At 43.3% G+C, this 24,987-nt stretch overlaps 1 protein-coding gene across 2 annotated transcripts in view; it reads left to right on the top strand.

Annotated features, from left to right (window-relative positions):
- Positions 1-799: 799 nt before the first annotated feature.
- Positions 800-24,987, top strand: part of FMN2 (formin 2) — a 311,085-nt gene continuing 286,897 nt past the window's right edge. For both annotated transcript variants that reach the window (XM_067025752.1, XM_067025753.1), the window contains exon 1: positions 800-2,286. In XM_067025752.1, the coding sequence (XP_066881853.1) occupies positions 963-2,286 (1,324 nt within the window). In that variant the 5' untranslated portion in view covers positions 800-962. The remainder of the gene's footprint in view (positions 2,287-24,987) is intronic.

Raw genomic sequence — 24,987 nt, forward strand, 5'->3', positions numbered from 1 at the left:
AGAGTGGTGGTTTTCCGCATAACATGTGATTTCTTGTGTTTGTGCCAAGGGTGTTTCTTTTTTGTCTTTTTCTTTTTTGTAGGCGGCAACAATAGGCACATGTTAAATATTGATGAGTTTGACCTCCTGGAAGTTAACGTATATGCACCATTTTTGAATGTAAATGCTATTTGGTTTATATGGTAAGCGCATAGAAATTTAGAGATTAGCATTTTAATGAAGTCTAATCTCAGTATTTTCTGATCCCCCGCCCCCACCTCGCCATTTTGTCCAAAAAAAAGTTTGAAAAATGAAATTTTGAGATGACTGCTGATGTTCTCTCATGGAGATGCAAGGTCTTTATGAACCTAAAAGAAGCACTGTGTGTAGTAACCTTTCCTAAACCATATGTCAAGCACATTAACGTTGTTTAAGATGATCAGTTATTGAAGAAAAGACCCATCCATTCGACCAGTATTTATTAAAGAGCCAAGCTTCTGCAGGCAGGTTGGAGGGGGTAGTGTATGTGGCCTTGAGATAACCGCACCTCTAAACTGGAATGTGGCTTTCCTTTTTCCCCTTTAAATTTTTTCTTTTTTTGTTCAGCGTGCATCTTCCAGCTGCCAAGCCTGTCAGCAGGGACCAGGCATTGGATTCCGGTGGCGGATACTGAGGTCCTCAGACCCAGGGGCGCTCCTGGCGCTTCAGCGGTGGGGGGGCGGGGCCGAAGGGCCGGGGGCGGGGCCTAGGGCCGGTGGGGGCGGAGCCTTGTGCGTTCCGCGCGGCCATTGGCGGCGCTGCGTGAGCGCGTTCGGCCCCGCGCGGGCGGGCGCAGCCGCGGCGCGTTCTGCGAAGCGCGGCAGGTGCGCGGCCGGCCTCCCTCTTCTCAGCAGCTTGCTCGCCACCCGAATCCTCGGGATCCCAGCGCGGCCGGGCCGAGGAGCTGGCATGGCCTGAGCGCCCGCGGTGACGGCAGCAGCAGCATGGGGAACCAGGACGCGAAGCCGAAGAGGAGTGCGGGCGATGCCCCGCATGGAGGCGGCGGCGGCGGCAGCGAGGACGCCACCGGGCCCCGCGAGGCCGAGGGCACAAAGAAGGCGGGCGGGGGCAAGAAGGCGCCGGGCCGGCACGGCAAGGGGGGCGGCGGTGGGGAGCCGGGCAGGAAGAAGAGCCGGTCGGATCCCAGGGCCTCGGTCTTTTCCAACCTGCGCATCCGGAAGACCCTGTCCAAGGGCAGAGGTGCCGGCGGCTCCCGTGAGGATGTGCTGGACCCCCAAGCTCTGCAGGCCGGCGAGCTGGACAGCGCCCACTCCCTGGTCACCAAAACCCCGGACCTCAGCCTCTCGGCCGACGAGACGGGCCTGTCCGATACGGAGTGTGCCGACCCTTCCGAGGTGACGCGGCCCCGGGGTCTTGGCTCCGCCGGGGTCGGGGGCCCGGCGGTGGCCGAGGATTCAGAGACTGCGGCGGGGGTGCAGGATGGACAAAGGACCAGCTCGGGCTCAGACACAGACCTCTACAGCTTTCATTCGGCCGCGGAGCAGGAGGACTTGCTCTCGGACATCCAGCAGGCTATCCGTCTCCAGCAGATGCAGCAGCAGCAGCAGTCCCAGAGCCCCGAGTCGCCCCCGGCCTCACTCCCCTCCGCCGCCCCCCCTCCCGGGGCCCTGCCGGGCCTGGACCGACCCCCGCCGGGCCCAGGCGCCGAGGCGGCGCCGTCCGCGCGCCCCGACCGGCCCCCGGCTGCAGATCAGCCCGCGGCTGCCGCCTTGCCGTCTCCCGGGTCGGCTCCCGGGGAGCGAGGGGCCGCGGACACGGACGAGGAAGGCGAGGAGGACGCTTTCGAGGACGCGCCCCGAGGCTCTCCGGGGGCGGAGTGCGGCCCGGCGGCGGGAGAGGCCCCGCGCAGGCCGGGGGTGACGCGCGAGGAGGGCGCGCCGAGGCCCAGCGTCCCCGCGGCCGCCTCCCCGCCCCGGAGCCCGGCGCGCAGCCCGCGCTGCTCCCGGGCCCGCCCGCTCCTGGCGCCCTGCTACGTCAGGACCACCACCCGGCAGCTCAGCTCGCCCGGGCCCTCCCCCGCCCCGTCCCCCAGCCACAGCCCCCGGGTCCAGAGACGGCCGGAGTCCTCCCTGGACCGGGGGTCCGGAGCCGCCCCGGCCCCCCCCGCCGCCGCCCCGGCCAGGAAGCCCCGCGCGGGCCGCAGCCGCTCGGCCGACTGGACCGCGGAGCTGGCCCGCGCGCCCGGGGCGGGGGTCTCGGCGCACCTGGCGCAGCGCGGGGCGGGCGGTCTTCAGGACGTGTTCGCAGGTGAGCGCCGGGCTCGGGGCCCAGGGCGCCTGCCCCTCGGAGACGTTTCCGTTTGCACACAGGGTCTTAAAGGGAGCAGCTTAGGCGCCTCTGTCCTAAGGCATCTGGAGCAAGGGCTGCTCTGTCCACTTCTCCAAAATATCCCGGGTCACGCCAGGCAGATCGGCTCCTTTTTTGGCACCGTTTGCAAAGCCATCGTTCTCTTTCCTTCCTCCTCCCACAGCATTAAAAATAACGAGATTGTTCACGGTTCTCCGACACATCATCTATTCTAGGGCTGCTCTGACGTACACGCCCATGTGCACGCATGTGACACGTAGTTTCTCTCTCAGCGATCGGCGTGGACGCCGTAGTGAACTTAGGTGGTCACTCCTGGTTGCTGACGCAACCAAATCTGATGCATGCTTTCAGGAAATTAATGCATAGTGATCTAGAATATTAGGCATCATTTACATTTGGTTTCATGGCCCATCCTGGAGACAGTGATGGTGAGCAGGCCAAAAGCACCTGGGATGCTACTACTGGTACTTTTCCAGCGTCCGTATGGACTTGGCTAAGCCGGCTGAACGGTCGGCTCACAGCGGAAAATGTGGAGCAGTGCGATGAGTTTATCCTTGCGTAGGTCCCACGCCTTTCCTTAAGTGCCCGCTGTTAGAGTGTCAGCTTGTTTGATGTTTACTAACTTCTCTTAATTTTTAAATGAAATAATTGAGTGTAAGAATTTAAGGAGCAGGGGAAAATGAGAATTTATGCAAGTCCCGGTAGGTAGTGATAAGTATTGGAATGATTAAAAATTTCAAATGTAATTTGAACAGCTTAAAATCTTAGGTTCTGTGGCTTTAATAAATAGGTTATCTATGAAACAGTAGATGATGTTTCTCCAGAGCATGGATGCTTGTTAGTTAGCTAAATGCTGTTCATGTTTGGTACTTACTTGTATAGGCCACATTTTAAATTTCATCCATTGGGCTATCTTTTATTTTACGTTTATAGATTCTTACACTTCAGAGTAGCCTCTTTGATTCATTTTACATGCTTGCTGTCCCTCTTTTACTTCTCCCTTCCCGATATCGTGTAGGTTAAGTTAAAGGAATGTTTCTAGTAAATTGTAAATAAAACAAAACAAAAAAGAAACATAAAAACGTCCAAAAGACTGATTTTTAAGGAAGAGGATCGGAAAGTTCTTTAGTTAACTTGTGAATTTAATGTTGTTGAGAAATTCAGTATTTCCTCCTTATCTAGGTAACACTCATTTTATATATTATTTTTCTAGAAATGAAAATATCACCAAAATTAAGATGATCATTCATTAATATTAATGGTTGTTCTGCTTTAGAATTTCAAATATATTCATTTCCTTCATTTAACAAATATATGTATCTATGCATACTGGACAACCATGTTATGCCCGGCAGTGTGTTAGATGCTAGGTGATATAAAGATCATTAAATCATGTCTCTGCCTTTCCAAGGCTCACTGACAAGTGCACGTAGAGATGTAGTGCTCTGGGTGCATCAAGTGTGCAGTGACTTACCTCCTGGCAAGGGATGGGGAGACAGGAATTTATAGGAGGATTGGTCAGAGTCCTGAAGATCGTAGGACCCTAAATAGGTTGAAGTTTTGTTTCCATTAAGGAAAAAAAGAAAAGGGTATTCTTGGAGCTAGCATTTCATTTAAATTTGCTAAGTATTTCCAAGCTTGAAATATGGGACTCTTTACAGGATTCCTGTTCAAGAGGTACCTAGGTGTTTTTGATGACATCTCCAAGCAGGATTTTTTACTGTGCAGAGTTAGTTGCTTTAATATGGGCATCACCCACTTTATTTATTTATTTATATATACATTTTTATTGAAGTACACTTGATTTTCAATGTTATGTTAATTTCTGCTGTACAGCAATGTGACTCAGTTATACACATATATACATTCTTTATTTTTAATATTCTTTTCCATTATGGTTTATCACAGGATATTGAATAGAGGTCCCTGTGCTATACGGTAGGATCTTGTTATTTTTCCATTTTATTTGTAATAGCTTACATTTGCTAACCCCAACCTCCCACTCCATCCCTCCCCCAACATGCTCCCCCATGACAACCAGAGAACCATGTTCTCTATGTCTGTGAGTCTTTCTGTTTTGTAGATAAGTTCATTTGTGTCATATTTTAGATTCCACACATAAGTGATACATATGAGGCATCCCCTACTTTATACGTGATGCTTGGATATAGTTGGGCAGTGACCAGTGGATATTTTTGTAGCAGTTTCTATATATTTATCTCAGTCACTTTCTTAAAAAAAAAAAAAAAAAAAAAACGGTAGGTTTAACCGAATCTTGTAACTGGTGGGCAAATGGAGGTAAACAAAGAGATGAAAGGCTTGAGCCAAAAGTAGGACCTGAGTCTACTGATTTGAGTCTGACTGTTTTTGCTTATTCCTCATTTTTGGATGTTCAACACTGTAAGACTTCATATGGAATAAAAACTTTAAAAAATATTATAGAATTTAAGGCCTTCACTTATGAGATTTCCACGTTTCTGTTATTAATAAGATGAATTCCTTTCATTGTTGAACTTGTGGCCTTCTTGGGCTGGATGGAGGGTGATTGCCGGCCAGAGTGAAGCAGGTTTTCTCCAGGCATCTCTCATGGAAGCTTTCCTGTGGTCATCGAGTGAATCCAGGGTGACACAGGCCTCTGTTCCTCAGCTGTAGTCTGTTTTCTGTCATTTGGCTTTACATTTGGTTCTTTACCTTCCTCTCCTATTTTATGGGTGTCTTGGAAATTACTAGAGCCCTGGGGAGCCCTTAGCATTGTCCTCAGGGAAGTTGTTGTTTTCTGGCCTTAATTTGCATGTCTTTGGATCAATTAATTGCCAGCTGCCTTTGAAGCAGATGATAGTTATATCTCTGAGCTTCCATGGACAGCTTTTATTTTTAAACCATAGAATGAGGGTTATCAGCTCTGCAGGAAGGAACAGATGTTTTTCGCTTTTTACTGCCTTCCAAATGTAGGGAGAAAATTCGAGTGAAAAGAGATCTCCATGGCACATGTTTGTGTTTCTTTGGCAGATATAATAACATTTACCAATAATGGGGACCAAGACTTTATCTTGTTTTAGCTGTTAAGGAGCTGATGACGTTTTAGGCCACTGCACTGAAATTTCACAGTTCATTTGCTTGAAAAAACATCTTTTTCAGTGTTTAGTGCAAAAATTGCTATGAAATTTAAGAGACTTCTTTGCACATGTTTTCCCTACAGCAGAAGCTTGTGAATAGAATTTTGCAGTTAATTAAAGTATAGACATGTGAAATGTTAAATTTGTGATGCTGAATCACTTTTGGTAGAAATCTTTCTAAAGTCAATTATGTGCTTATCCGTCTTTTTCTTAAACACTTGGCCTAAATGGTTCGTCTGTTTTAACTGGCTTAATGTCATCTTTAGACCCATCATGGTTGCATCCCGTGAAAACACTGCTGTTGCCCTCAACTGCTGTTGAAGTGTAATAGGCTGGTGACTCCAGTTGGCTGTTGCTGAGGTTTTGTATCTGTTTGGTTTTCTTGACTTTTTCCTTCCCATCAGCTATTGATTCTTAGAGCTGTCTTTGGTCTCTTCTCCACCCCCACCCCCATTACTTCTAATTTGATTTTTGTGATCAATTTGTTATTGGTTTATGAATCCTGTGATTATGATGTTAGATATATTTATTGCACTTCTACTAAATGCCAGGCTCTGTGTTGGTGCATTACATAATTATTTCAAATCCTTACGATAGTCTTGAGGTATAGCTATTTATCCTCATTTTCCCAGTGAGCAAACCAGGGTCAGGCAGGTGAAGTAACTTGCCTCCGGGCATTAAGCAGCCAGTGGCCCATCTAGGATCTGTACTGGGAAAACCAAATCTGTTGTTAATGTGAATAACATAAAATGAAGTGTGTCAGTGAGCTTTTGGAGCCCACTGGGAGTGGGCTTTAAAATTTAGATTGCATGACTCTCATTTTGGCTTTTCTAAAGGTTATCTTGATTTTTATATCAAAATAGAAAGAAGACCCTCTCTAGTAGTACAGACTTTCTCATGCTGCTTCATTTCTCACTTCATGTGAAATTATTAGACTGTGAACTTTTTAGAGCCTGGAGCAGTCTTATATCCAGCAGTAGCATCTGACAGTGTGTAGACGTCCAGTTATTGACCAATAAATGAGTGAGGGTCGGAAATCACCCCTGTTGTGTGTAATGCATCAGGAAAGGGGATTACAAGAATGCCGTCTTTTCCCCTATATCTTGCCTTACTGGGCTTCCTGTATCTGAATCAGATTTGGCTGCATAAGCTGGGACTGGGAAACTAAAATGTTCTCAAATCATTTTAGTTTGGTCTAAAACATCCTTTCTCATGGTTCCTGTAAGGCTATGGTTTGGATTGAAGTCATTTACCCCACTGGCCTGGCTTTTCATGCATTTAGGCGTTTGGATACAAGCCATGTGTACATGAACTTGAGCAGGTGCATTTAGAGCAGTTTCCTTCTGATTCCATTAAAAAGGTGCTGAGCACACACCTTGGGTGATGCAACAGTGGTTCCTGTCACTACTGGTATTCCAGGTATATCTGCATCCTAGCTGGCTGTTCAGTTAGGTGACTCTTAAGTAATTTTTTCTCATATGTATGAAGGTGGAGGAATCATTTCACGTTAATAATATTACGATTAAATAGTGTATGTAAAGCCCCTACAAATCTGCCTGGTACGTAGAAGGCACACCGTTGGTGCTATTTACTTTTCTGTCCAGTTAATGCCTTCATGGACTACATTGTTCAAAGTGGTCCAAACCAAATTTGTCACATCAAAACAAAACAACTCTGAAATTGTGTATAAACACTGGGAAGGATATAATCCGCTGCTAGTTGAAAATTAATATTTCTAGTCAATAGGGGTTTTTTTTTGGCAGATTGTTTATACATCAGTTTTTTTCTTTTCTTGCGTTTTCTACGATTGTAAGCCTTTTTGTCACTTTATCAGAAATTGTAGTTTTTTGGGGGGTTTGGATAAGGAAAGCATATGATGGAGGATGACTGTGTGATTAGGAGGAGGTGGTGGTGTTTAAAGGGGGGGTGGGGTAGAGGAGGCGCAGTATTTACCCACCTGGCTTTGCAGCTTCACCTCCCATGGTTTCCTTCAGAAACTCTCTACTTTAGTCAAGTTAATCTGCTTACTGTTCTATGAACATGCATTTTATTCCCCTCACTTTGTGCCTTTGTCTAAGGGTTTTCACCGTCCTGTAACACAATTTGTCTCTCTTGACTTAGCATCTGAAAGGCTGATTGAATTCCCATTTCCTCTTTTGTATCTTTCCCAGCTGGACCTGACTGGTGGTCATCTCTGCATCTCTGTGCTTACTGTCTATATCATATCATGTATACTTCTTGGATTTGGGGATTCTTTAGGTCTTCCTTCTCACTTCCTTATGCTTTTCCTTTCTCCTTGCCTGCTCACCTGATTCTGTCCATTCCTCACCCACTCCTGTCTATCCTCAGCGAGTACCTACTCCGCGCCCGCTGTGTGCCAGTCAGTAAGGTGGACACTGAGCACACTGAGGCCTTTATGAAACTTGTTCACCATTTTCTTCAAACAGGGGAGTTGATTAGCTATTGTAACTAAAACAAGTTGAATTTAAGTTGGAAAGTTACTAACATTTTTGGGTGGTGGAAATTATTTTCATTGAGGTGTGATTACTCAGTGGTGAAGGTAGAATGATAATTGGGTAGAATTTGTGTTGAGAGAACATCTATTCTGATTTTTGTGGATTGATTTTAACATAGCAATGAAAATGCAGTAACTCTAAGCTTCCAAATATAAGTTTTGGTAATGAAAGAAGAGGAAAATTTCATTATTCCCTTCATTCCTGCTTTTGCATTGTAAGTAACAACCTGATGTTAATGAAATTTAGAATTAAGGGAAGAAACAAATATGTACTGCCTTGTGACTTGATAGTTTTGGATATGATTTCAGTGATTGAAAACTTTCTGAGGCTTTTTTGTTTTTTTTTCGGTACGCGGGCCTCTCACTGCTGTGGCCTCTCCCGTTGCGGAGCACAGGCTCCGGACGCGCAGGCTCAGCGGCCATGGCTCACGGGCCCAGCCGCTCCGCGGCACGTGGGATCTTCCCGGACCGGGGCACGAACTTGTGTCTCCTGCATCAGCAGGCGGACTCTCAACCACTGCGCCACCAGGGAAGGCCTTTCTGAGGCTTTAAAAATATTAAATATATAAATACATGGAAGATGAAACTTCTAGTCAATTTGAAATGGTAGTTAGTAAATCGAGGTATTGTAATATCAGAATGATAAGAACAAAAGATAACAGTTATTGGATGCTTAGAAGAAGATGCTGACCATGCCAGAGAAGTGTTGTCCATTGGTACCTGCTCCACTGTGGGAGAGAGAGAGAGGGAAACCTTTGTATCTTCGTCCCCTTCAAGGATATACCTGGAGGCGTTGATTGGGTGGGAAAATTACTGCCATTTTTCTGTGCACCGTACCTTGGACCCACTGGAGCCTTTATTATTTGTTATGCCAGAGCTGCAATGGGCCAAAAATAGTCCTTTTTATTTTCAGGGAGAATAGAATAATTTCTATTAAAAATAGAATAATTTTTTATAATAATTATTTTATAATTATACTACTGCTTATAGTATAATTAATTATACTACTCATTCTTGTTTCTTTTTATTTAAAAAATTTTTATTAGTAGTATTTTTTTTTTGGCCATACTGCACAGCTTGCGGGATGTTAGTTTCCTGACCAGGGATGGAACGCGGGCCCACAGCAGTGAAATCCCCGTGTTGTGACCATTGGACCACCAGGGAATTCCCTGGGTCTCTTTTTATACTTCAGGCAGAAGGGTCTTAGTGGTATTGGGTTGGCCAAAATGTTCATTCGGTGTTTTCCATAACATGGCTCTAGTAGCACTTAGTTGTCTCTAACTTCATTCGAAACAATTTTGTTAGATTGTATGTGACAGCTGTCATATCAGCGTGCATTTAAAAAAAGTTATCAAAATTGGTGAATTTTTGTTTAGCCATCTTAATATTGAAAACCAAAGAAAAAACAACATTTTTGGCATATTATGCTTTATTATTTCAAGAAAGGTAAAAATGCAATGGAAACACAAAAGAAGATTTGTGCAGTGTATGGAGAAGGTGCTGTGACTGATGGAACGTGTCGAAAGTGGTTTGCAAAGTTTCTTGCTGGAGATTTCTCACTGGATGATGCTCCACGGTTGGGTAGACCAGTTGAAGTTGATAACGATCAAATCGAGACATTAATTGAGAACAATCAACGTTATACCACGTGGGAGATAGCTGACATCCTCAAAATATCCAAATAGAGCGTTGAAAATCATTTGCACCAGCTTGGTTATGTGAATCGCTTTGATGTTTGGGCTCCACAGAAGTTAAGCGAAAAAAACTTTCTTGACCATATTTCTGCATGAAATTCTCTACTTAAACATTAATGAAAATGTTCCGTTTTTAAAACAAATTGTGATGGGCAATGAAAAGTGGATGCTGTACAATGTGGAACGGAAGAGCTCGTGGGGCAAGCGAAATGAACTACCACCAACCACACCAAAGGCCGGTCTTCATCCAAAGAAGGTGATGTTGTGTATATGGTGGGACTGAAAGGGAGTCCTTTATTATGAGCTATTTCTGAACGCCGAACGATTAATTCCAACAAGTACTGCTCCCAATTAGACCAACTGAAAGCAGCGCTTGACGAAACGCTTCCGGAATTTGAACAGAAAATGCGTAATCTTCCATCAGGATAATGCAAGACCACGTGTTTCTTTGATGACCAGGCAAAAACTGTTACACTTTGGCTGGGAAGTTCTGATTCATTCGCTGTATTCACCAGACACTGCACCTTCAGATTTCCATTTATTTCTTTAACAAGAATTCTTTACAAAATTCTCTCAATGGAAAATATTTCAATTCCCTGGAAGACTGTAAAAGGCACCTGGAACGGTTCTTTGCTCCAAAAGATAAAAAGTTTTAGGAAGGTGGAATTATGACATTGGCAGAAAAATGGTAGAAGGTAGTGGGACAAAAAGATGAATACATTCAATAAAGTTCTTGGTGAAAATGAAAAATGTGTCTTTTATTTTTACTTAAACACCGAAGGCACTTTTTGGCCAACCCATGATCTGGTGCACATGTGTGGAGAAGAATTCTGTGTCATTTAAATTGTGGCTTTATACACACAGAGCAGCACTGCAGCAGGAGTGCAGGCTGAGAAGTCTTTCCTCGGCCTCCCTTTTTAAGTATCCTACTGGTTTCCTGTAAAACGGGGCGATAATTTCTTACCTCCTCTTAGTGCCCTGATTTCCCAGGTTGCAAAAGTGAGTGTAATCCTGGTGGGAAGCTGCTTCCTCCAAGTCTTACCCATCCCTGAAGTTCTGTAGGAGTGATGGTTCCAGGAGTTATCCTTTTCTCCAGATAATGATCCTTTGCATATTTAGAACTTTACTGTTAGAGTGGAAGAAAATCCCTATGTAGGAGGATCCACTTTTACTGTGGAGTAAAGATGCTCTGGGCATCGGTACTAGCTGGTGGTAGGACCTTGGTGGTTTTGATCAGTTGTTAATTGATGCTAAAGGGGATTTGGGTTGGTTGGAAAGCTGTTATCTGATGTGCACTTGGGACCTTGTGTTTTTGTACACCAGGGTAGTGACTGCGGGTATGGTGGATGGCGGACTTGTTCTGTGGAATCTACAGAAGGGAAGGCTGTGTTGTCTGATGTTACGACCCAAGGATTTAGAGTGTATGGAGCCTAAATACACTCCAGATTCTAATAGTGACACCACATCCATTGAGGAAATCCTTAGATTCATTATCTAAGGACAATAAGAGTCTCTGATTCTTGAATGGGCTTTAGGCTTTGCATTTTTCCTTTTAGTTTAAACTTCTCAGTAAAAGTAGTAGTACTAATTCTTACAAATTATTTCAGTATACTTTAATATATTGGTTTTGTCCTCAATTTTCCATTCTATTTTATATGCTTACTTAAATAACTTTTATGAGTGTATGGTATTTCATTTAGAAGTTTGCGTTGACATGAAATTTTCTGAAGAGACTAGACAGATAAAAGGTTTTGAGAGCTCTTAAGTATTTTACTTTTTTAAAAAAAGTTTTATTGGCTTTAAAGTAGTGCAGCTTGTTCAAGCTCATTAAGAAGCAAATGGGCTAGAAAGGAACTATTTCAGGATTCCAAATAAATGCATTTGAATACTCTGTGGAACGTTTTGGAAGCCGTGAGTCTCTTCATTATTAACATACAAGTCTTTGAAAAGAGTAATGAAAACAATGGGGTAACAATAGAGATGGTTTTTGCAAACATATACTTGTAGATAATTTCCCCCACCCAGCACGTTTCAAAGCTATAGACCAGCACTTGCTGCTTGGAGAGGTGAGGGATGTGGTTTTTCCTTGGGAGGTATTACATTTTGCAGCTACCCAGGATGTTCAGCAATGATTTCTCACTGTCCTTGCTGTGCTATTTTGGCTAAACGGCTTTGAGGGTGTAAAATGTTTGGATAGTATCCTGGCAGTTTACTTCAGGATATAGGGCTTGATGTGTCTTTATTTTGTTCTTGGAAAAATTAAAAATGTGTTGACTCCGTTGGATCCAATATATTGTTGGTGGGCGAATAAGGCTGAATAAGAACTGCAGTGATTTAGGTGGAGAGACATTTGTCTCTGGGCTGAAAATATGATGTAAGTGAAGGGGTGATTCTGGAAGCCTTTTATCTCCGACTTGGATGATTTCTCTAAGGAGCCTCACTTGACTCTAAATTCACAGATCATTTTCACTACCATCTGCTTCGGGATAATAAAAACTGAGCATGTGGCCTCCTGCCTTCATCACCGCCTAGATCCAGTGGACGGCAGTCTGCACCTCTGGCCCCCTCCCTTCTGCATCAGGCTCGTCCTACTGAGCTGTCACAGGTCTAGGAGGGTCACTGTGTCTAATGTGTCACTGTACCTACTCTTTTCCCTCCCTCTAAATACCTGCCTCCTGGGATTCCCAACCGAGGCTTGGCTGTCCAGCCTTGCCATTCTCCTTGTTTTTTTCACCCTTCTCATACTTGAACTTGACGTCAGTTAGTCTTTCCATTTTGTCTATTCTTAAATTTCTCTTTGATAAGTCTTCTAATTTCTATTCCCATTGCCTCTACATTTCCTAGAACAGATTATACAACATTGAGATCCTAAATTTTTCTCCTTGTCCTCAGTCTGGCTCTTTTCCAGTAATTGTCTACAAGGCAAGAGAGTCCACTATTTAAAATACAAAGATGAACTGACCGGTCCCAGAGTAGAAACATTTCAGTGGTTCCCTCTTGCCCTGAGACTAAAGTTCATATACACTACATATATATATATATATATATATATATATATATATATATATATGTAAATACAACGTATTATGTATAAATGATTACATATTATATATATATACTTAAAATTTTTAAAAAATTTTATTTATTTGACCATTTTTTAATCGAACTATAGTTGATTTACAATGTGTTAGTTTCAGGGCTTCCCTGGTGGCACAGTGGTTACGAGTCCGCCTGCCGATGCAGGGGACATGGGTTCGAGCCCCGGTCCGGGAAGATCCCACATGCCGTGGAGCGGCTGGGCCCATGAGCCATGGCCGCTGAGCCTGTGCGTACGGAGCCTGTGCTCCACAACGGGAGAGGCCACAACAGTGAGAGGCCCACGTACCGCAAAAAAAAAAAAAAAAAAAATTACAATGTGTTAGTTTCAGGTGTACAGCAAAGTGATTCAGTCATATATATGTTTCCTTTTTCAGATTATTTCCATTATAGTTTATTGCAAGATACTGAATATAGTTCCCTGTGCTATACAGTAGGTCTTTATCTATTTTATATATCATAGTATGCATATGTTAATCTCAGACTCCTAATTTATCCCTCCCTCTGCTATCGCCTTTGGTAACCATAAGTTTGTTTTCTATGTCTGTGAGTCTATTTCTGTTTTGGAAATAAGTTCATTTGTATCATTGTTTTTATTTATTTATTTTTTTTGCGGTATGCGGCCCCTCACCGCTGTGGCCTCTCCCGCTGTGGAGCACAGGCTCCGGACGCGCAGGCTCAGCGGCCACGGCTCACGGGCCCAGCCGCTCCGCCGCATGTGGGATCCTCCCGGACCGGGGCACGAACCCGCGTCCCCTGCATCGGCAGGCGGACTCCCAACCACTGTGCCACCAGGGAAGCCCCTGTATCATTGTTTTTAGATTCCACATATAAGTGTTATCGTATGATATTTGTCTTTCTCTGTACTTTACTTAGTATAATCTCTAGATCCATTACTGTTGCTGCAAATGGCATTATTTCATTCTTTTTAATGGTTGAGTAACATTCCATTGTGTATATGTACCACATCTTCTTTATCAATTCATCTGTCAGTGAACACTTAGGTTGCTTCCATGTCTTGGCTGTTTTAAATAGTGCTGCTATGAACATTGGGGTGCATGTATCCTTTCAAACCACGTTTTTCTTGGGATGTATTCCCAGGAGTGGGATTGCTGGATCATATGGTAGTTTTATTTTTAGTTTTTGGAGGAAGTTCCACAGTCGTTTTCCATAGTGGCTGCACAATTTACATTCCCACTACCGGTGGAGGAGGGTTCCCTTTCCTCCACACCCTCTTACATACGCACTTTTGTATATTATTATTTACTGTGCTGCAGTTTTTCTCCCCTTGCTTAGTCTCTGTCCCTCCCCTGTATTGAATGTTCCGAGTCCGTTTTTCAGGTACCTCGTGCTCTCCCTAGTAGTTCTAGGTCTTACTGACACTCTCTCCCTGGTCTTCAGGACAGAAGTGCGCGTTTATTGGTACCCTGAGGGCATTGTTCGTCCATGCAGAACTCTTCATGTTGGCCTTGGATTTATTTTCTGTATTTTCATTTCCTATTCTGACCTCCCTCATGGATGCAGGGAGCTGCTTTTATTTGTTTGATTGATATCCTTAAAATTGTATGTAGTTTTGTAAAGTGTGTAGTATTTCTGCGTGTATTTAATTTTCTGTTATACAGTCTGAATTGTAGACTTCATTCTTTTGCTTTTTTTTTTAAAACTCAGGAGCCTTTGGGAAAAAAATGTACAGATTTTTCCTGGTGAATGTTTATCAGGTGTGTTGTTTCTTACTGCTTTATTCTGTTACAAAGAGTGAGAGTTCCTCTGGGTCGTCCAGCCCCAGGGACACTGTTCATATCTGTTGTATGTGAGTCTTGACCCTGGAGGTGCGTATTGTGGCCATGGATGGTCCTTACCTTTGATTTCCGCATCCGCCAGGGTGGACGTCTAGATGCCACCACAGACAGCACTGTGATTAGTATTCCCACACGGGTCCTGTGTGAGAACTTCTCTGGAATGTATATTCAGGAGTGAGATTCCTAGGTCAAAAAAAAGAAAATTTACTTAATTTGTCTGGGTACTGCCAGTTTAGTTTTTAAAATGTTTCTCCCAGTTTATACTCGCCAGCACAGCAAATCAGCATTTATCTAATTTTTGAATTTTTACTAATCCAATGAGAAAGTGGTATGTCATTGTTTTACTTTTTACTTTGTATTTATCTGATGGCTGATGCCTTTGAGAAAAACTTTCTGTGTTTTGCCTGTTCATATCTTTGTACCTTTTCTATAGGGTTTCCTGATTTTTCTTGTTTGGTCACAGAGGTTCTCTGTGTATTCCAGATGCGACTCTATTACCGGTGTTGAGGATGTGATGGAGCATTGCTAAACGCCCTTCTGGTCTTCTTTGCTTACATTATAGGCTCTTGTAAAAGTGATGTTTCTCAGAGTCCCTTGGGGGTTGCGTTTAAGATGTGGTTTAGGTTGGATGAATTCGTGCCACGTCTGGAAGACCTCGACAGGGCCCAGGATTGACCTCTGCTGTTTGCTCTTTCAGGCCAAGCAGAGGCCTGGTGTCCAGGCACCAGTTCCCACAGGCCCTGGTGTGGCCCCGGTGGGTACAGCCCAGTTCTGGGCTGGTAGCAGGGGTGGCCCAGCTGGCTGGCCTCCTGACCTGGGAGCCAAGTGTGCTCTTGGGACCCAGGCCTTAGATCAGAGAAGAGCGGCCACTGCTTTGGTGACCTGGTTTTCAGTCATGGCTCGGTGAGTGGTCTCTACTTTGTCTTCAGCCCTTCCAAGACTCTGTTAAGACAAGGAATACCCTGCTGTGAGTCGCTTGCTATTTAAACTGTTTGGAGTGGATTCAGTTCTATGTAATTGTTGAAATTTTGACATATGGAATCAATTTTTTAAAAATAAATTTATTTATTTTATTTATTTATTTTTGGCTGCGTTGGGTGTTCGTTGCTATGCGCGGGCTTTTCATTGTCGTGGAGTCTCTTGTTGTGGAGCATGCGCTCTAGGTGCGTGGGCTTCCGTAGTTGTGGCACACAGGCTGTAGAGCGCAGGCTCGGTAGTTGTGGCGCACGGGCTTAATTGCTCCGCGGCATGTGAGATCTTCGAGGACCAGGGATTGAACCCATTGGCAGGCGGATTCTTAACCACTGCTCCACCAGGGAAGCCCTAGAATCAAGTTTTGATGTTATAAATATCTTCCCCTAGCATTGCATCCCTGTTTAAAATTTGTTGTGTCCTTTGTTGAACAGAAGTACTTAATCTTTTTTTTTTTTTTTTTTTTTTTGCGGTACGCGGGCCTCTCACTGTTGTGGCGTCTCCCGTTGCGGAGCACAGGCTCCGGACGCACAGGCTCAGCGGCCATGGCTCACGGGCTTAGTTGCTCCGCGGCATGTGGGATCTTCCCGGACCAGGGCACGAACCCGTGTCTCCTGCATCGGCAGGCGGATTCTCAACCACTGCGCCACCAGGGAAGCCCAGAAGTACTTAATCTTGACATAATCAGATCTATTTTTCATCTGTGGTTTGTGCTATTTTCTTCTCATTTAAGAAATCCTTTCTTAGGCTGAGGTCACCAACATTCTCTCCTCCCCAGCCTTCAATAGTGTTATCGATTCACCATCTACATTTAAACATCTGCTCTGTCCAGAGTCCTCTTGAGCGTGTGGTGTGACACACATGGCAAAGCAAAGTTTCCAACATCATCTACTAAACAGTTTTTACTCATGGATGTTTAATGCCGTCTATATCATTCCCATACCCTGTCTGAGGGTCTGTTCTCTTCCTCACATGGGTGTTTTTCTGTCTTCAGTTGGTACCAAACAGCTCTCATAAATGTGCTTTGCAGTATGTCTCATTACCTGGAGGAGAAGTGTCCCCTTTTTCACAGTTTGAACATTATCAGGACTTAGCCGTTGATGGGCTTATAGTTTTCTATATAAATTTAAATTAAGTGGTTGAGGTTTTTAACAAGTCCTGATGGTGTTCAATTTATTAAATTTGTAGATTATATTGAGGACTATTGTCATTTTAATAATGTCATCCAAGACTGTGGAAGACCTCTTCATTTATTCAGATCATCTTTTATGTCCTTTTAATAGACTTTTGGACTTTTTTTTATGGAGGGTTTGTGTTTGCTGAGCTAGTTTCTGGGTGCTTCATATGTTTCATTGCTAATGGAAACAGTATTTTACTTTTGAATTGTTTCTAGTTATTGTTGGGGTAAAGAAATGTTTTCATTGTCTTTCAGTTGTAAGTATTATGGGATCTCCCTCATGAATATTTTTTAAACCTAAAGGTTAATTAGTCATATCTGTGGTTTATAGCTACGATTCTAACACTAACTCTGAAGTGTGGGTTTTTCCCCCACCTCACCAAGCAGTTCTCTGGGACACCAGCCGGGTGTCCTACAATTCAACTCAATTCTGACAACCGCTTACCTGGAGATGGTGTCAGGTCCCTCAGACTAAGGGCTCAGTCCTACAAGGCTGTCCTACAAGGTTGTCACCTGGGCTTCTGACTCAGCAGCTTATAGGTTCCAGCAGCCCCCTCCTTGGGTTTAATTCATTCTCTACAGCAGCTTATAGAACTCAGAGAAGCATTTCACTCTCCAGATTGCCAGTTTATTGTAAGAGGATATAACTCGGGAGGAGTCAGGTGGAAGAGATACACGGGGCAAGGTGCGGGGAGAGGGCGCGGGGCACCTGGGCACCACTCTCCCTGAATCTCCACCTGTTTGCTGACCCAGAAGTTCTCTGAACCCTGTCCCCTTGGGTTTTTATGGAGGCTTATTTACACAGGCTTGATTGATTAAATCATTGGCCATTGGTGATTGAGTCAGTCTCCAGCTCCGCTCCCTTTTCCTCCCTGGAGGTCAGAGGTGGGACTGAAGCTTCCAACTCTAATGACAGGGTTGGTTCCCCTGACAGCCAGCCCCCATCCTTAGGTGCTTCCAAAAGTCACTGCATTAACGTAGACTCAGTGTACTTGAAAGGGGCTTGTTATGAATATCAAGACAGCTTTTTTGCTCCAATCATTTAGGAAAGTCCAAGGGTTTTATATTTTTGTTCTTTATTTTATTTTTTAGAGCTAGAAGACATTTTCTATTTTGTATTAACTTTAATTTTCATGAATAAAAGCAGTTTCCTGTCTTGCCCCTTCTCATTCTTTGATTACTCCCCTTTCAACAGAGGCAACCATTCACAACTTGTGTAGCAGTTTTCTTTGGCATTTGCCTAATTATTTCTAAAATATCTCCATTTTAGATTTCCAACTCCCCACCACAATAGATGGGGTTTTAGTTTTCTCACATCTACCTCTCTTATTATCTCCTGTGTCCCCAATTCTGTAACATCACAGATTTTTATAAAATAAAAAGTTAATATTTAGATTCTTAGGACTATGCAAATAGTAGTCACTGCAAAGTCATACTATGTTCAAATGTCCTTTTATCATGCTTTCTATTTCCTGGAGTTAACAATGATTATTATTATTTTTCATTTTCCTGCTTTTCTAGGAGAATTTTTCAGCTGCTTCAACATTTTTGACTTAAATCTATCTTTAATATTCCCTATAAACTCTAAGAGATAAATTTATTTTTCCCCCTGGAGGCCGCCTTTCCAGAGGACTCAGGCCCCCTGCTCCAATCTACATTGGTTATTCTCTAATCTTGGTGATCACCTATCATTCCTGGACCTCCTTGCAGATCCTCTGTTTCCCCTGGACCCCTGTAAGTTTCTCTTTTTTGGTTTTCTCCCTGTTTGCTGAAGTATATTCTCTAGGACCTTAACTAGAGAAGGTGAATACACTGTGCAAATATTTGAGCCCTTTTATATCTAAAAATGTCTTTATTTCACCTTCATAACTACTGGAAATTTGGATGTCTAATTATAGGCTAGAAATCATTCTAAGCTCAGATAGTTCTAAAGTAAGTTTTATTGATGTATAGTTTATATACAACAACGTGCACCATTGTCAGTGTACAGTTTAATAAATTTGGCAAATGTATAAACCCGTACATAATCTTCCACCTCGATCAGAAAACAGAATATTTCTATCACCTCTAAAATTTCCCTCAAGCTCCTTGGCTGTCAGTCTTCCCTACTTTACTCCACTGCTGGCAACCAATGATGTTGACTTTTTTCACTCATCATATTTTTGAGGAAATGCCAAGGGTTTTAGAAGCTCTGTGCCAGAAATTGGACAAAGACCAGATACATATTTCTAATTATAAATCACAATATCGCAGTAGTCATATGGGATTTTCAAGGCAGTCCTTTTATTTTTGTTTACAGCAAAATAATTGAAACAATCATAGAACATAGTGTACATTGTGTCGATTGTTTTGAAATTACTGTGACTCTTTTTGGGCTTACATATTATCAGTCTTTGTGAATCTGTGCTCTTTTGGGGAAGGTATAATCCTAAAATCCAGAAACATCATTAATCTAATTTAGTAGGTTGTGTTTCACACTCAACATTAATAAAAATGTCTGATTAAAAAAAATGCTTCAAAAACATCATTTAAACCACTGTATATTTTATCCAAACAGAAAACCCCACATTCCTTGGTTTCCACTGCCGGCTTCTCCTGGTTTGCCTCCTTTGTTTTGGGCTGGCTTTTGTTACCTTCTCCTGGTCCTCTTCTTCCACCGGACCCTTGCTAAGTACACGCTGCTTCCCCTGGGCTTCATGCTTAGCCCACTGAACACTCATCCTCGGGGACCCTTTCCCTGAATGTGGGTGACTGCACGGCTCAGGTCTCTCTGTGAATTTCAGACGCATATTTCCTGTTGCCTTGAAAAAATCTTGACATGGGCTGTGGGAGGCGGTCCACGCTGAGCTTCTCTGTCCTCCAAAGCCACCCTGCTCCCTTGTTCATTGCCGGCCTGATGGGTGGTAACAACATCTGTGCAGCCCTCTACCCAGTCTCCTCAGCCAGAAGCCTGGGCGGTGTAAAGATAGCAAGTTCCTCACATTTCCTCCTCAGACCCTCCAGTCACTAACCCCTGTTCAAATATACCTCCAAAATTAAAAACAAAACAAAACTCATCCCCTCCTTTCCAGGAGAGTTCTTAATGCTCTTCTCAGAATTATTCTATGGCTCTCCATTGGCCTGGACAGATTTTAAGCCTGAGATTGATTTTGAAGAAGATCGAACGTGTCTGGGACGGAGGAGCTAGATTTGCTAACACTGTGTGTGATTCGCTCAGCGTCAGGGAGGCGTCCCTCAAAGAGGGTCCTGCTTTGGAACCGCTGGTCTTGGGAGGGGCGATTTCACTATTTACTGGAGATGTTCAGAGGCTGGTTGAAGATCTCCTGATGTACCACAACCCTGGAGAGGCTGAACTTGACCACTGACTTTCCTTCCACCTAGAAGAGTCAGTGATGTTGGACTTCAAAAGCTCAGAGCAGCCGCGATGGTCTGTGTGTCTCGTTCCTTTTATTTGGGACTGCTTTAAATATGTAAAAAACTCTTCCGCCAGAGGTATTTTAAAGCTGCCATTTATTAGACTCACTTTTATGGATTTAAAATAATAGACTGAAGTTAATTTTTAAAGCACTTTTCCTTTTGACATTTCTGTAATTTTTTTCCTTTGAAATTTGATTTGCTTCACGATCTTTGAAGAAATTACCAGAGAGACCCGTAATCTAACATAGGTCCTGAAAAGAGCTTGGTTGTCACTGTCACGTATGTCCCATGATATTACTTGGGTGATTTTATTAGATTCATTTGATTAAATTTCTCAGCTTGTTCTTGTTGTATTTCAGTCCTTGATCAACTGAAGTTGCATAGTTTCTTTTTTCTCCCCCCGCCCAAAAAAGCCTTGATGGATGCCCAAACTGAGCTTTAAATTTATATAAATTTGAGTAGACTGTGCAGTGACTGTCGTCAGAGCTCTCTACACCGAGTCACTTTTGAATGCTCTGTCTCTGTGTGATGTTTTATTGTAGTTGATGCTGAGCGTATGTTTTACTGCTGCTCTCCATGCTCTCAGTGTCAGGTAACCAAGATGCATCACACATGAGTTCCAGGTCACCACACCGAGCAGTCAACTTCTTCAAAACGGGTGTGAAGATGCATTACAGGCACTTACTGGTAAGGACTCAGGTAGACCATCAGCAAATCTGTACCCCGTCTGTAGAGTTTTATAAAGTTTAAAATATCTGTCTCCCTTCCTTCCCTGGAGTTTGGAGCCTGAGGACGGGCGTCTTCCTGTGAGAGCGTCTGGACCAGCCCTGTCTGTGGGCTTGGTGGGCTCTGAGCCTGGGGTGCAGGGAGCTTGCGACCGTGTGCGGAGCCCTTGGTGAGCTGTGGCGTTGTCTCTGGGGGTGGGCCCAGCTGGCTCCTTGCACCTCCTGTGACACGTCCAGCCATTTGACCACATGCGGGCCTTCTTTCCTCGAGAAAGTTCTAGATGTTAATACTCCTGAGACCCCTTCACTCACTGTGGAACTTGTAGTCTTGTGGATCTGACACTGGACATGTTAATTTCCACTCGACTGTACTTGGCCGTGTCTCTATTATTTATCTGGCAGAGGTCCTGAGTATATGACGACCCATACATAATACGTGACCTCTCTCTGCTCGCTCCATCATACACTTAAGCAATTATCATTAATGTCTAACTGTGGACTTGCTGGTCCACAACCTCATTGCCTCTTATTATTTCAACTGCTAGATAATATAGGATTTCAGGAGAAATTTATTAGATATGTCTGAGCTATAAAGTCAGAAAAAAGTTTAACATAATGAGACTTCTGTTCAATTCTTATTTTGCATAAGATATGTGGCTTGTAGAAACAAAAACTTATGTTGATGCCTTTCAGAATATAGTAATTACGTTGTTCATCCTTCAACCATTAAAGCATACACAAAAGGAATAAAAAATACCCATTATATGTTTCTAGTCTGTTAAAATATAAATTTAAAACAGATGATTATAAGTTAGTGATAGTATGGGACATAGAATAACAAAAACTCACACCTAGCCTTCCCCCGTGTATAACCTGGGATGTTACTCAAATATTTGGGCCTTGATTTGTTTTCAGGCAAAATTGGAGGATTGAGGCAAATAATCAGTAAGGTTTCTTCTGGCTCCAAAATGCTGAAAATTAAGTGGTGGGTTGTCACTGAGTTATTTAATCCTAGTAATGACAAAAAGTACAATAAAAACAGAAAAGTTACATGCATTATCCAGGCTAGGGGAAAAAAAGTCTCCTGCTGTCTCCACGTATTAAAAGTTTCTCTTCCTGTTTAGATACTTTATTTTCTCCAGTAGATGGAGAAGAAGCCAGAGGCTTTCTCTGCTCTCTGTTATCATGATTACTCTGTGTCTTTTCTGCAGGGGTGTCCTGCCTACGTTGTCCTGTTTTATTGCTCTTAAGGACAAGGAGCATGTTTTCCTCGTGATGAAATTCTTGGTGGACCAGGACATTCTCTGGCAGATGATAGACTCCTAAGTGCTTGGTTGTATCTTGTCCTTGCTGCCAACAACCCCCGCCCCCTGCCGCCATTTCCACTGAGGATGTTTGGTTAAGAGAGCGTGTTCTAACTGGAGTGCATGTAAAATACTCCTTCTGAAGCTTTGGTCATTGTGACTAGCTCGTGAGTCCTTGCAGGGCTCAGGCCTCGTGGCCTCTGTCTTTTATATCTTAGCATAGAATGTTGGTCAGAAGCCTTTCCCAGAGTTGCTGGCCCACCCAGAAGTGGAAGACGCCTGGAATAAAAATTAGGAGAGCAGAGCATGTGTCCAGTGCTGGCACTGCCACTTTATGGCCTTAGGACATCAGGCAGATTCTAGAACCTTTTCGTTCTTCAGTTGGTTTCTTTGAAATCACGGGGATAAATCCTTGCTCTACTTTTCAAAGCTGACAGTAGATATAGATATGCCTTTTACATGGTATAGTTCTAGCCAAGTAAAAGGTTTTCTGCTTTTTATAGTGTCACTGCTCACCCACCCGACAGAACTCCAGTGCAGAGACTGATGATTTTACTTCATTGTGCGAGATAATTTGTTGTGATGGTAAATAGTCCTTTAGGACTGTCCCCTGGCTGTTGTTTCCATGTTTAGCCCTGTGATATTTGCTTAGCAATGCAAGAGGAGTATTTATAGCTACAGTCAACTCTTTGTATCCACCAATTCAACCAACTGCAGGTTGAAAATATTAAAAAAAAATTCCAGAATATTCCAAAAAGCAAAACTTGAACTTGCTGGGCAACCGCAACTGTTTACCTAGCATGTACATTGTATTTACAACTATTTACATAGCATGTACATGGTGTTCGGTATTAAGTAATATAGAGATGATTTAAAGGGAGGATGTGTGTGGGTTATATGCAAATACTAGGCCCTTTAATATAAGGGACTTGCGCATCTGCAGATTTGGGTACCGAGGGTGTCCTGGAGCCAACCCCGCGGGGATACTGTAGTATGAGTGCAAAGCGTCTCCACGTGTTGAAGTTTACTAAGTGTGTCAGGACATATGGGAGGAGGGAGAGAGGATTAGTTCAGAAATAATCAGAGCATTTGTGGTTAGTAAGTTCCTTGACTGTCATTGGATGAATGTTATTTCATTTAGCAAGTCGGTTTTTGGCAAATTGATTTAGAGCTGCTTTGTATACAGTAAGAGCTCAGTAAATATCGTTGATTAAATAACAAATGAAAATACAAAGTAAAATGAAGTTTAAAAAGCTGAGCACTTAGAAAAGTTATGCTTATTCATATTCTAGGGCCAGTATTTTCATTTGTTGGTGTGGTCAACACATCCTGTTTAGAAACAGGTGCTGTGACCCAGGACAGAGCGAGGGGACCACGAGCTGGGGGCACCCCAACTGTGTGTCACATGGGGTAGGAGGTGGGGTAGGGAGGGGGGTGCTGGAGGGACCCTGGAGCCTGTGTTTCCTGGTCACAGGAGCTGGTTTGTATGGTGAAGAAGGAAGGGTGGGTCCAGAAGCTTTAGGTCAGCCCGTTCTCCCCAGTTTAGGTACAAGGCCTCCGATGTCTGTTGGGGCCAGTGTGTCCCAATTAAATCCCCAGCCATCAGTGCAAGAAGCAAAACAGAAGGTCGTGTCTCTGTCCGTTCCCCCCGCTCTGGTCAAATTACATCTGTTGGTCAGAAGGGGAGTTCAGTCCAGCTGGTGTGCAGGTCATAGAAAAAAAAACAAACAAAAACTTGTCATATTCCTACTGCAGTGATTTGACTCTTTAATAAGCGAAGTTGTGTCTGCTATTTTTGCAGAATCAGGAGCATACCTTGTTAAGCTGTGTAATCTTGAGTATTTCACATAATATTTTTGACATATTGTTCCATGCCATTAAACCTTTTTAATAACATGATTGAAGATATTGCTAAAGTTTGGTCATACATGAAGCAGAGGTGTGATGAAGTCCCCTGGGACCACCACCCACCTCCCATAATTATCAGCATTATTTACCCTGTAATAGCTTCATCACCTCCACCCCTCACCACACTTTTTTAATGGACTAATTTGGACAAATTCCTCGCATCATGTTATGTGAATCTCAAATACTTAAGTCTGCATCTCAAAAATGTACTTTTTAATATGCCACAATGGCATCATTATTTTGAAGGCACATAGAATTCGTTGTTTAGGGTTTGTGTTAGGGTAGCCCTAACCCCAACAGACAACACTAGTTTGTTAACTAGGCATTCACAGACTGTCTGAAACCCTGGGCAAGAGTAAGTCCAGGCTGACATGGTGTGACCCATGCTTGGGCCTCTCTTCTCTCTTCCTGGAGAGACAGCATGGGAGCTTATTGGGCAGTGCTGTGGACTTTACAGTTTCCCCCCTCCCCCGCCATCGAGGGGCTCACCAGGTTTACCTCTCTCCTTGTGTTGACTCTGAATGACTTGTGGGTTTGGGGATGACAGCTTGATGTCTTCTTTGCAGATTTTTCAGTTGACCTTTTTTTTAATGGGTTTCCCATGTATTCATTAAGTGAACCATTAGGGATTGCAATTTTCTAATTTTGTCATTTCTTTGCATTTTTGGCTGGAATTTTCCTGTACTGAAAACTTTAATTATGAGGTATGATTATTAACCCCAAATCCAGTTCGTAATGGAAAGGTAGATTAAATGCTTTATTTATTTCCCATTAATTCTCTGTTATCAGTGGCTATTGGTGCACTAGCATTCTCCAGTGACATCTATTGATTTTACTTTTCTTATTACTTTTTATATATTCAATGTGTTTAAATTAATTGAGTTATTCTTTCTATACTGACATGACTTCTGACAGCTG

The sequence above is a fragment of the Kogia breviceps genome, chromosome 2, assembly GCF_026419965.1.
Source record: "Kogia breviceps isolate mKogBre1 chromosome 2, mKogBre1 haplotype 1, whole genome shotgun sequence".
NCBI lineage: Eukaryota > Metazoa > Chordata > Mammalia > Artiodactyla > Physeteridae > Kogia > Kogia breviceps.